Genomic DNA, 13525 nt, shown 5'->3' with positions numbered 1-13525 from the left:
GAAATAGGTTGACCTATACGTGACCCAAAGGTGTGTAAACTTTAGAGCAATTTACATTTTTATACCCAAAACTATCACTTTGATTAAACTTATAAATTATCAAAAAGCACCCTAAAAGATATAACTCTGTTTCAATGTCCCCGTGCTCTTTGTTTTGTTATTAATTCTAACAAAATTTAACATTAAAAATCAATTTATCCATTTCTGAAACAAGTAATTGGGGTAAATTAATCTTTTAATGTTACATTTAGTTAGAATTAACAACAAAACAAACGGTAGAGTGTTAACGTACTTTCGAAATTAAGGATTTTTTTTTGGTGGAGAAGAATTGGAAATTGAAGTTTGATGGATAAAACAAGAGACTGATAAAAGAGTAAATGGCTGATGAAAGGAGAAACCAAATAGAAGCTGCTCATATGGTCAATGAAGTCCACGCGGTTCATGATCTGTTCACACTGATGACTTTTTTTTTCCTTTTCTAAAAAACAAAAAAAAAACTTCACATCAACCCACGGACAACAAAATTTAAAATATTGTTGTGATCTTTTTTTAATTCCTAATTCCTAGTAGAGTTCTTCTGGGGTATTATTTTGTGTTATACATCTTTTACTACAATTAGTTGAATATATAAATATATTATGTAATGTGGTGTAATAATATATAAAATATATTAATTGTGTATTTTGATAGTTTAAAGAATTAAATGTATAATTTTCGTGATTGTTTAAGATAGGAAAGTATAATTTACCCTAATATTTACATTTACTTTTTCAGATTCCCCTTGCTTTCCAGATTCAAGCCGAACACAAGTTTGTTTAATCGGGTAATATCAACAAACAAAACAAAACAGTCTTTGGCTTGGCTTAGATATTTTTGGTTGAAGGGACTACTAGATGGACAAAATTGCACCTCTAATTTCATTCCACTATGAAAAATGACCAGTATTCCCGTGAATAGCAAGGAACACCATCATTCTTTATTCGTGGATGAGCGTGAAAACTGGCCCAAGTCTACTACTTTACAAATGCTTTAATCGCTAAGATACAAATTTGAAAGTGACACCCATTTTAAGACAACAAAACGCGTCACATTCAGGCAACGGATTACACGTGGAAAAAGTATATTCCTTTAATTTGATGGATCCAACGTTAGATATTTGTGTCCCATACTCCCATAAATCCCAGTTAATAATATATATATATTTATATATATATATATATATATTTTTTTTTTGTAGCCAAAGACAAGGGTTTAGATTTCTTTGTTTATTAGCTTTGCTCAAAGCTCAACAGGTTGTGTTTCTAATGGATAATCTGCTGGGTCTTCTTCGAGTTCGTGTACGGAAAGGCATTAATCTTGCTGTGCGTGACACCATTAGCAGCGACCCTTATGTTGTTCTCACCATGGGTCAACAGGTCAGTCACTTTGCTCTTCATTATTATTACTTTCACAATCACGACCTGTTTTTGTTTTGGTTGATGATCATATATGATAATGATTTTGTTTTTTTTTTTTTTGGGTAGCTAGTGTTTGATTTAGAGTTTTAGGTTATAAAAAAATTCCCTTCTTTGTCTTCCCTTGAATCCTAATTATTGTAGCTCAAATTCCCACAAGTTCAATTGCTGCTTTCCCTTTTGCCTCCAATATTCTATGTTTGCTTGTGTGTTTGTGAGAGTTATATATCCATATACTAGAAGAGAGGACAGCAATTATGGAGAAATTGTCATGGGTAAAATTTGGAACTTTCATAGATAAATTCAGTGGTGTGAAACGCATATATAGCTGTAGAAATCCAAAATTGGTTCACATAATAGCAATTTAATTAGTCTTTGCAAATTAATAGTGCAGAGGACCCCATTTGCTTCATATTTTCTTCAGTATATGACCCCTGTAAATAATTAAGACTTATCTATGAATTACATGTGGGTTGACTGGGACGGATGGAGACCCCAAAACTGGATGATGGATCTGGGTTCGGAAAGCAATTTTTGGTTAGGCTATTCCTAATGATGGTTCATTTGTCATTCCTTATGTAGTTATCTTCCTCTGAGGTTTCAAAACAAGTTGCTGCTTTCCACATGCTCCTGAATTGTTACTGTTATTTTTCCAAGCTCTTTCATCTGTCATTTTCCCGAAGTTTATTAGATTCTTTTATTGTAGCAAATTGACCCATGTGGACTTGAAAGTTTGCATTACATCTCCAACATGGAGGTGTTAAAACCAGCTTTTTAAACTTGTGTATTTTTATCATTGAGAGACGGTTTTGTTTACTTTTTGAGAATTTAATTTGGAGGACCACAATTGAACCAACATCAAATTTCAAGGACGAAAAATTCATCCCCCCCACCTCTTTTTTGCTTGGCAGTTTCCTAAGTATTTAACTTTGAACTTTGTTGATGTTAATGTATTTGGTTTTGAAGCATGCATTTGCAGACTGACTGGCTCGTTTCTTTATTTTCTTACCCAAAAGAAGACCCTAGTACTTGGTCAATGACATAATATTTTTGTGTATAACTAACTCATTACAAAATAAGCTTTGGCACTGAAACTTTCATGCACTTTTCAAGATGGTTATTTAAGATACGGTATCATCTGCAGAAAGTAAAAACATGACTAAGGATGTAATCTATTTGTTCCATTCATTTTTCCCACTTTTTTTAAATTTAAATTTTATTGGCAAGTTACACACCCACTCAATGGATTTTGAACTTAAAAATTCACCCTCCACCTAGCACTTATATATAAGGGGAGGAGTTACCACTTGAGCTAGAGCTTATTGTTGGGCTTTGTGGAGTCTAGTCATGTTTGATCCGGTTGATGACCTAACCTGACCTGAATAATGTTGCGTGGTTTTTTAATGGGAGATTTTCTGAGGCTTAGTCCATGGAGTGGAGGCTTGGGCCAAGCTGTAGTTTTGGCCAGTTTTGTAGCCCATTGTGAATCTTATGCGCAGGATATAAAAAACGCAGCTTAAGTGATTAGGGTTTTGTTGATGTAGTTTTTGAGAGAGAAAAAACTGTACTGCCGCAATTTGTATTTTTCCTTCATAATAGTGAAATCCTTACAACTCCGTGGACGTAGGAAAATTGCCGAATCATGTAAATATTGTCTTGTGTGTGTAATTTTTTTTCTTTGGCGTGTGTTTCCTTTATTTTTGTTTCTCACAGATTGGGAATTTCATGTTAATTTCCCTACACTCATTGGATTCTTTTCCTCAGCCTTCTGATTGAAGTATAATGGATGCTGACATTATTTCCTTCTGATGTCATATACATTGGTGCAGAAATTGAAGACTCGTGTGGTGAAAAATAACTGCAATCCCGAGTGGAACGATGAATTGACTCTTTCTATTACTGATGTTAATGTTCCTATCACTCTTGTAAGTGATACCTTACCTTTCCTTTCTCTGTTTTGTGGTTTAGTGCTAATACTAAAAGAGTTCAGGAACTATTTGTTTCATGTTTACAGGATCCCAATATTTTTATTGGTTGATTCATCATTGTCATTAGGGAATGTTCGAATATTATTTGCTTTTATTTTCCTGAAATATTTGGCTGGTAAAATGATTGTAAAGAAAAGCTACAGGAAGCTTATTCAGCGGGTTGTTGGTAGTTTTATTTATTTATTTTTCCTCTTTGCAGACAGTTTACGACAGAGACACATTAACTGTAGATGACAAAATGGGTGATGCTGAGATAGACATTAAACCATATACTGAGAGTCTGAAAATGGGCTCGGAGAACCTCCCAAATGGTTGTGTAGTAAAGAGAGTTCAGCCGAGCAAGACAAACTGTCTTTCGGATGAGAGTTGCTGCGTTTGGAACAATGGAAAAATTGTCCAGGACATGTGTCTCAGGTTGAGAAATGTTGAGTGTGGGGAAGTGGTGCTCCAAATTGAGTGGATTGATCTTCCAGGTCGTAAAGCTTTCTCCAATGAGAGCTAAATGTTACTGCTGCATTATAGGTCTCAAGCTCTTTTACAGTGGGGGTTGAAATGAGTTTAATGTATGATTACTTTTTATCGGATAAACGAAAACTAGCTTGCAGTATTAGTGTATTATGTATATGCTCCCCCTGTGGTGTTTTGATGCATACAACTTGGTATGTTTACAGTATTGCTTCTAATCTTGTGACAAGAACTGCATACAATTCTTGTTATCTAACAATTAATGAGCAACTTTCTCAATCTGCAAACATACACGTTTTTAACTTGAGAGACCTTACTGATCTGACCTCTCTTTTTGTCGTTAAGTCATGGAAGCACCATGGAATTAGGTAAGTAATGTGGCTTTGTGAATGATATTACCAACCAAATCATTACATCCTCTTCCTTATTCTTATATTCTTCCCTAAAATGCTTAGGTGTTTTACATTAGGACATGTGCCTCCATCAGTCCATATTTGCTCAAAACAGAAATTTGCGCATCTTCTCTATGATCAATACTATATATATACACATCATATCAAACCAATTTTAAACAACATTTTTTTTTTTTTTTGCCTTTTTTGTTTTAACATTAGTACTATTATTTTGTTTTTAGTGGCATTTGCAAACCCACAGCCACATGTTAAGCAAAATGGGGCTTCCACTTTCCTTGACCACAGCTATAGATACGATAACCATAAGCAACATATCATGCTAGGATAATGGATCTACTATTTAGTATTTACAAACCCACTTCTTGACCTTGCCAAAGGCACAGCTCCATGTATGTCGACGCAAAATTGAAGGCTGTCATTCAATAACATGGGCTACAGACAAGGTAACATAACAGTAGCAGATTCTTGATGCAAGAAAGCAAACAATTCTTTGGTTCTTTTCTCTAAAATTGTCTACTTCCACACTGGTGTGTGCAGAGAAACAGCCCCTTCTATGAGAAGGAAATAGATCAGGGAAAAATCATTGAAATTCTGTGTTTTTCTGACAGTGGGCTTCGAACTTGGGCCCGAGTTGGTGTTTTTGAATTTTTTTTCTCCATGTTTTCATTGGGCTTTAAGAGCAACTGCATTAGCTCAAAGCCCAATGAAAACTATAGCTCAAATAAGCTCAAAGCACAACCATATATGGCCATGCACTATAGCTCAAAGCTAAACTCAAATACATATTTTTTTTATTCCCATTCACATTAAAATAATATTTATTTATTTCTTTTTCTATTTCTTTTACTTAGCCGTTTCACACTCATTCTCTCCTTCTCAAATAAGCTCTCAGGCTCTCACCTCTCTCTCATCCTCCTCAAACTCTCACCGATTCATCCATCATCCTCCTCAACCATCATCCTCACCAATTCATCATCCTCCTCACCGCTGCCACCGAAGCTCACGCACCATCGCACCATCACCGAAGCTAATGCACTATCGCACCGAAGCTCATGCATCATCGCCTACCCACGCACCGACCCGATTCATCATCCTCCTCCTCACCCAATACAAAAAGTGCAAAAATTTACACAATATATTGTAAAATAGACGCACATCAAAGCTAGCATAGCTTTGTAAATATCCAAACTAGCTATAGTAGCCGTGTATATATACACGGTTACTGTATCTTTCTATTTATTATTTTAATATTATCCTATATTTTATATTAAGTTATTAAAACCCATTTGGCTTATTTTTTTTCTCTCTCTCTCCTCTAAGTTGAAATCAATGCTTCTTTTACTTGTTTCATTCCTGAACTCAAGACTCTTCTTCTACCTCTTTGTTCCGCCTCTCTCACATATCAGCTCTTGCTCATTCTCTTCACCATGGATAATAAAAAAGTATGAACATTAGAGAAAATAATTAAAAAAATTAATGAAGAATGAATATTTTATTGAAATATCTTCTAAAATAGATAAGCTGATGTGGGTGTTTTGGAAAAGTAGTGGTGTAAAATAGAAAAAAGTAGGTTTTTATGCTAAAATAGACTGAATATTTTACACGGACTGATACAATTGCTCTATGAACTGTAAATAGAAAACAAGTAAAAGCATGCTTTCATTTTCCTTATGTATCTATTTGGAGACTTAATAACAATTTTTGTTTTTTACTTGTTTTAGGTTACCAAGCAAGTTTTTTGGGTTAGAAAATATAAAATTGTTCTTAAAAACAGAAAATTGCTAAAAAAAAGTTGCCAAACATACCCTAAAAAGTTTGAGATTAGAAAATGAGAACAAGTTTACGGTGCTTTCAAATATAGCAAAAATGAACTTGTATGACATTCTTTTTTTGGCTCCTTAGAAAAGATATTGAAGACGCACTAGTTTATGGTTACTCATTAGTATTGCCTTTTTCCCCCATAATAAGTGCTTGGTTCAAATCCCTCTTCCACTTGTGAAAAAAAAAAAAAAAAAAAATCAAAGAATTGAGAAGAGAATGATTGGCGTTAATGCTTATGGCAGCATTATTGCTGAAGATTGTTGTACAATATTTAGTGGAAACTCTAATATCAATAGATGTGATTTAAGGATAGCAAAAGTGCATTTAGGGAAAAAAAATCTACATGAGATAATAATATCTAATTCAGTCAACTTCATGCTACGTTTATGGGTAACATCAACCAAAATCCACTATCAAAGACATGGATTACAGCCACATTTTATCAAATCTCATAACTCTCACAACTCACACAAATAACACTCTCACAAACCTCACTAACATAAACAAAAACTCTCTCATAATACACCCAAAATCCCTCTCACACTCACAAAATAAACAAACTCTCAAAACACAATCACGGGTCAACCCAAAAAAATCTCCCAAACTGGAAGATCCAATGGGTACCCAAACTTCTTTGTGACATGACAAGTAAAACCCATGTCACAAGTCATCAAAGTTGATCACACCACAAAAGGAGCTTCCTTTGATTAAATTCATAAGGATCCATTCTAAACTAAATTCTCAAATAAGCATTATTCTTCTCTACTTGGTTGGTAGCCTAAATGACCCTTCTGAACAATGGGATGGTAGGGTTAGTTCCTAACCTAGTTCTTCATCTGACAAAAGAAGGAGATATTAGAAAAAAAAAAAAAACCTTTATTCAGTCCTCCATTCCTAGGGGGAAGAGATCCATTTCCACTTATAAATACCTCTTCACCAAACCTAGAAAGGAGAGGAAGAGGGGCATCCCATGGAGAGAGATTTCTTAATCGAGCTTTGAAGGAAAGATATATCAACTCCCAAACAACCTTCCTAAATGTGATGGGAGATACCCAAATGTTCTTGTTGTAATTTTCCAATGGGATTGTAATTTTTGGATTTTATGTGTGGTTTTCTTGCAAAATATAAATATGTTGTGCTGAGTTGATTGCCACCCATAATCGAACTAAGTTGATTGTCACCTAATACAGAATGTATCTAGATTGACATTACAAAGATGTATTAGTTGGTTTTGTATTTTTGGAATGATAAGAAGAAAATGTCTTTATGAAATACATTTTATTGATATAGCATGATTTAAATATGTGACGTTTGTTTCATAATAATTTCTTTTATTATTAGACCAATATATATATATATATATATTGTGGCGTGTACAGCTCGGTTAGTGCGCTGACAACTAAATTGCGCTCACAATTTATTTTTTGTTGTGGGTGTATGGATATCCTACAATGGGAAACTCCTAAAGGCGAAACTCTTATACCTTTTAGATGGTTCCCTAATACTTCCCCGTACAAGTTCTCTCTCCCTCTCTTCTCTTCCTTGGTGTTCTTATTTTCTGATATCTCCATCTCAATCTGTCCAACCCCCTTTTCTTCTTCTTCTCTGCAATTTATACGCTTCCTTAGTGGGTTGGCTATGATTACGTTAGATGTTTTTTTCATGCAAGTGGGGCCCCTTGGGATTATTCCTGGCAAAAAGGGGGTCTTACTTTGGGAATGAATATGTCAGTGTTGGAACTTGCGACAAATGCCCAGTGTTGTTTGGCTGGTGGCCTCCTTCAAGGCACGACCGAGATACCTTGGAACAAGCTCCTAGCAATACTGAGTCTGGAGGCTATAATAGTTCACCATTACTTTGGCTCGAGTAGTGTGGATTGGGCCCCCTGAGCAACCTTTATTTGATCCGTGGCCTAATGGGCTATCAAAGAATGGGTTGGTGGATCGGTCACTATACAATAGCCCCCCTTGATTCCTTCCCTATGTCTCGAGGATGGAATCAAGGTCTCACATTTAATGACCGGTCACTTTTTGGTCACATCAACCGTTAGCTATTAATTGCGGATAAGACAGTCGGCGTTTTTGGCGCACGGAGCAACATATTGTCATATCGAACGGTCCTTATTACTTGAAGGTTCATATATTGAGGTCTCACATGCAACCGTTATGACAAAAAGGGAAATCAATGCTTTTCCCCCCAAAAACCCATTTAATGTTCCTCAGGATTCCTCATCTATAAATAAGGGCCTCCCCTCTTATTGCACATTTCCTTGCTTCACTCTTTCTCTTTTTATATCCACTTTTCCTCGAGCATCTTTTCTCCATCCCGAGATTGTTTTTCCTAGCGTATAACTGTAAGTCCCCTATTCTCTGCTCTCTCATTTAAATTTTGTTGGGAAATTTAGACCTCGGTTAATAGAATTAATAAGTTTTAAACCTAAGTTATTAATTAGATTTATTATGAATAAACCTTGTTAAAACAAACAAACATCAATATCATGCATTGCGAAATGGTAAATAAAACAAGATATGATGACCCAAGAAAACCAATGAAATAAACTAGTTTCATGGAAAAAAACTTGGGAGGAAACATTTTCGAAAAGAAATTCACTATAGTAAAGAGAAGTTTCAGATCTAGTACAAAACTTTTGTTCCTAGACTCTACAATCTCTATAGATGAACTTACAATAGAAACCTTCTACCGCTTCAGAACCTTTGAACTCTTCAATATATGAATGCCACCCTTTTGCACAAATCCTAGTACGTGACTAACTTCAACAGCTTGAAGATGTTGTTGGTTGCAAAGTTTTTCACTTCATCAACAATGAAGATCAATAAATACTTGGTTACAAAACACTAAGGCCCAAAAAACGCAGTAACTTCTTGCAGAGAGAATAAGGCACTAGGTTACTTTTTGCATGTGTTCTCCATGTATAACGGCCTTTAAAATAATCCTTATATATGTCTAGGGTTGTGAGAAAAGAAACCCTACACATAAATATCGGCATGAGCTGAAAATCAGATCTGGAAATTCTGATTTCGTAGATCTCAACAGATTCAGCTTCTATCGAGTTTTGTTCTAGTCTCGATAGATACTGTTTCTGTTAAGGTATTTGTCGAGCATTAATGAACAGCTTTTCTTCACTTATTTCTTGGTCCAATCTTTATAGCTTTAATACTTGGCTTGAATAATATGTTTCTTGAAATACTAAACCTATCCTAGATTTACCTAATTACAAGTAATGTGTATTTTGTTAAAGGGTTAGCCAATTACATAAAATATGTCCCTAAAAAATTTTATTCACATTTCCTTATACATTCAAATGGGTTTTGCACGACTTCTTAGGACTGAGGCTGCTTTAGAAACTTTAGGACTAGGTTTGATATTCCTCTAGATGTAGATATAGAATACTACCATGAAGGCAGCATAGAGAATGATAGGCATCCTCGGGTAGTATTTTTTCCCTTCATGGCTGTCTTAGAAAGTGAGTTAGATTTCCCGTGGACCCCTTACTACTTAGAACACTTAGAGGGTGTTTGGATTGGAAGTATCTCAAAACTCAAAACTTATAACTCAAAACACATAACTTAAAAACACAACTCATTTCTCAAAACTCTATCTCACTCAAAACCCAAAACTGAAAAAAATTGTTTGGCTCCAATATCTCAAAACCGTGCCCCACATCTCAGTCCTCAATTTTTTCACTTTTTGGTGGAGCCCATAGCCTGCACAGGTCAGAAGGTTGGTTTTCTCTTGCACATGTCCTCTTCTCTCTCCTTTCACCCAATACTGTTTTGTCTTCCTATCTCCACAGACACACGCACTCCGAACCTAAGAGAAAGGTCTGAGCTTTTTTCTATTCTTTTTCCTTCTCTATACTTTTGCCTCCATATCCTGAAGACCCATCACTTGCAAACAGCCAACTGGTGAGTTCCTTTTCTTTCTCTGTTTTACCTCTGTCCCGAAAGAACCCCTAAATCCCCAAATTTTGGTTGAAACCCATCTCCATCAAACCCCTTTCTCTGTGTCTTCTAGCCCAGTCGTACCCATTGTTGTGCCCAAACCCCATGAGTTTGTCCTTTCCCTTTCAACTCTAGGCCTTTGTTGTGTCTAATTTTCCCTTCTTACTCTGCCCCCAAAGAACCCAAAAATCAATCTGGGTTATCCATCTTAACAATGTAATAGGTATATTTATTCTCCCCACTCATCTATTTTCCCACCATTTATTGATTCCTTACTACTTACTCTGTGTTTTATTTTTGCTTGTGTACGGTTGAGTTTCCTTTGCTTAGCCTTTTGGGAGTATACGCTGAGGTGAGCAATTTGGGTAATCGGTTTTTTCTTAATTTTGAGTTTCTTTGTGGTTGTGATCTGTTTAGTTAGTACAAATTTTTGTTTATGATCAGAGATATTACACCTGAATCCTAGTCAAATACAACTGAAATTGTTATCTTGCTGTTAATTTGAATTGGTTGTGATCTGTTAAATACATCTGAATTGGTTGTGATCTGTTTTGTTTGAATTGAAATTGTTTATTATCATTCTCATATTCCAAATCTTGGCGTGCAGTATATATAGTAAATAATACAAAAGCAATCAGTGAAACTTGATTGCAGGACAACAGCAAACCGCAAAACTCATATTTCTATATTGGATGCAGGGAAATAATTAGTTTAAATGTCTTTGACCTTGCAAGAAAAAGAACCCATGATTCAGAACCAAGATATTTTTTATCTTCCTGTTATCTTGCTGGTTTCAAATACAACTGTTATTTCAAACAATGTCTTGTTGGTTTTAGCAAAAAATTGACATTGAAAGACCAATTATTTACACTATTTGTTTTATGTTAATAAATTCCTGTTATTAAGCCTATATTGATGCTGTCATTTACGTTGCAGGATGATGACCGTCATTGTAATTTTTTTAGATGGTTGGACGGCAACACTTGTAGGCGTGGTGTTGAAACAACACCTATCGTGATAGCAAGGTTCAGGAGGTTGGAGAATGAGGCAAACCTTGCTAATGAGAGAGAGGGGGAAGCTCATGTGTCGGAAGAAGAAGCACGAGAAACTAGAAAGAGTTGCGAAGCGAAAGGCAGAAAAGGCAAGGGTTGCACAAATGATTGCTGAAGAGAAGATGAACAAGTACAAACAAGCTCTAGTTGTGTCATGGGTGTTGTTCCTTGTATTCTACCTATTTAGTACTAGGATTGGGGTAGTTGGAAGGACTCAACTTTGTCTACCCTGACATTTGCACGTATGTAATAGGCAATATGTAATCGAGTTAGTTTGGACACATGACTGTAACATACTCCTATAAATTTTGTTAGTGCTTGACATTATCATGTCTTATAACAAGTCCTTCTGTTTTGCCAGTTTCCAAGTTTGTGAAAATGGAAAATTGTGTACAGATTCTTTGTTGTTTTAGATTCTTTCTAGTCCTCCTATAACTTTTTGTTGTTTCAGATTCTTTGATCTGTATTGAGCCTTCTTTGTGGTATCAAATTTGCTCTTTCATCAGGGGGAAAAAAAATCTATCCTTCATGGACATATACTAAGTATTGACAAAAACCAAATGAAGATGAGAGACAGGAAGCATTACTGAAATATATATATATATATATATGTATATATATATCAAATACATAAATAACTTGTGCATTATTGACAATGCTTTGACATAACCTGTGCATTGTAAACAATCTAATTTGTTTACATATCCAAGAAACAATATATATACACAAAAATAAACATTTGAATATTAACATAAAGATGATATAACATATTCCATTGTCAAATTATAGGAATAATATATAAGTTACAAAATACATTGTCAACAAGGCTTTGACAATGAAGATATATACTGACCCCCTAAATAACATCAACATAATGCACCATATCATCCAAAAGATGCATCATGTACATTGTAGTTAGTGAATAGGTGTCACCTAGCCTAAAACAGAATTGTACAAGTTCATAACTATAATATTACAACCCATATAGGGCACTATACAACCAGGTGGAGTAATGGCACCAACAACCCAACAAAATACTCCACAATACACAAAAAGCCATCATATATTTCTAGATTCAATGGCGACGACGCTCATAATTAGTCCACATGTGGTTGGTAATGTCATCTCTAAACTGATTCATAGCATGCTTCACCTGGTCAGACATCTCCCTAACATGTCTTCAAGTGGTTGTACTAGTAGATGCACCTGCAGATCCATTACCACTGTTTCGGGTAGCACCTCCACTCACATCAGCATTCTCCCAACTGTGAAACAACTCATCAGACTGGCTGTTCATGCGTATGAAATTGTGCACAACACAACATAACACGCACAAATGACATAACGCTGGCGCAAAGGCTTGAAGTTCAGCATCGAGTTCAATATAGGAAAACGGGCCTTTAAAACACCAAAGCATCTCTTAATAACCATGCGTAGAGAAGAGTATCTATAGTTATATAGCTCCTTCTTGGTTGTTGATTGCTTATTGCTTGATCTGAACTCTTGAACATGGTAGCGGGTGGATTTGTGTGGTGGAAGGAAAGACGTACCAATGGGGTACCCCGAATCAACCAGGTAGTATGAGCCTGCATCATAAACAAAATATTTTAAAGTTTCCATATGTCAGCCAAAAATTTATGTCAATTTAAAATTTATATTTCCTATTTAAATACTTTGTTTATGTTAATTTCACATTTTCTGCTTGTTACATAATCACTTTCAAATCTGCTACCATGCAACGTTATTTTTCTTTAATCAAATAAACTATAGTTTAGTCAAGTAATTGGCAAACATGTTATATTTAATTTAAAGACCACGTTAGGGAGTAATGCATAGAAACTAATCAAAGTTATTTTTCTCAGTTGGATAACTTTTAAAATTGTTGCATTTGCTGAATGAGCACTCCATAATTGGGCAGTGGAAATTAAAAAAAAATGTACCTTCTAGTGGCCATGGAAAGCCATGCTTTAGGTCCTTAATGGCTTCCTCCAATACCCGTGAGTCATTCGCGCTACCTTCCCAACCCGAATGGACATACATAAAACGCATGTCATGATCACATGCACACATCACATTAGTGGTGACAGTGTTTTTTCTACTCCTATATTGCCGAGTTTTGCTAGTTGGAGGTCGAGCACTCACATGAGTCCCGTCAATTGCACCAATGCATCTCTACAAATAGTAAAAATTAAATTATAAACAATCTGACATTCATCCAATGCACTAAATATTACATTTATACTATATGTTTTCCAACAAATGACCAAACCCATGGTTCCAACAACTTGCACAATCATTTTCCCATATGTCAAAAAATTATTTTTATGAATAAAAGCAATAAGGGAAAGTCTAAACCCATGGTTCCAACAA

At 35.3% G+C, this 13525-nt stretch overlaps 1 protein-coding gene across 1 annotated transcript; it reads left to right on the top strand.

Moving 5' to 3' along the window:
• The first annotated feature begins 1204 nt into the window (after window positions 1–1204).
• LOC115981980 (protein C2-DOMAIN ABA-RELATED 7-like) lies at window positions 1205–4209 on the top strand. The gene is made up of 3 exons (XM_031104445.1): window positions 1205–1415; window positions 3284–3379; window positions 3642–4209. The coding sequence occupies exons 1-3, from the start codon at window positions 1305–1307 to the stop codon at window positions 3942–3944; spliced, it is 510 nt and encodes a 169-aa protein (XP_030960305.1). The 5' UTR covers window positions 1205–1304; the 3' UTR covers window positions 3945–4209.
• The last annotated feature ends 9316 nt before the right edge of the window (window positions 4210–13525 follow it).

The sequence above is a fragment of the Quercus lobata genome, chromosome 3 (genome assembly GCF_001633185.2).
Source record: "Quercus lobata isolate SW786 chromosome 3, ValleyOak3.0 Primary Assembly, whole genome shotgun sequence".
NCBI lineage: Eukaryota > Viridiplantae > Streptophyta > Magnoliopsida > Fagales > Fagaceae > Quercus > Quercus lobata.
The sequence above is the reverse complement of the archived record's forward strand: the minus strand, read 5'-3'. Positions and strand labels throughout refer to the sequence as shown.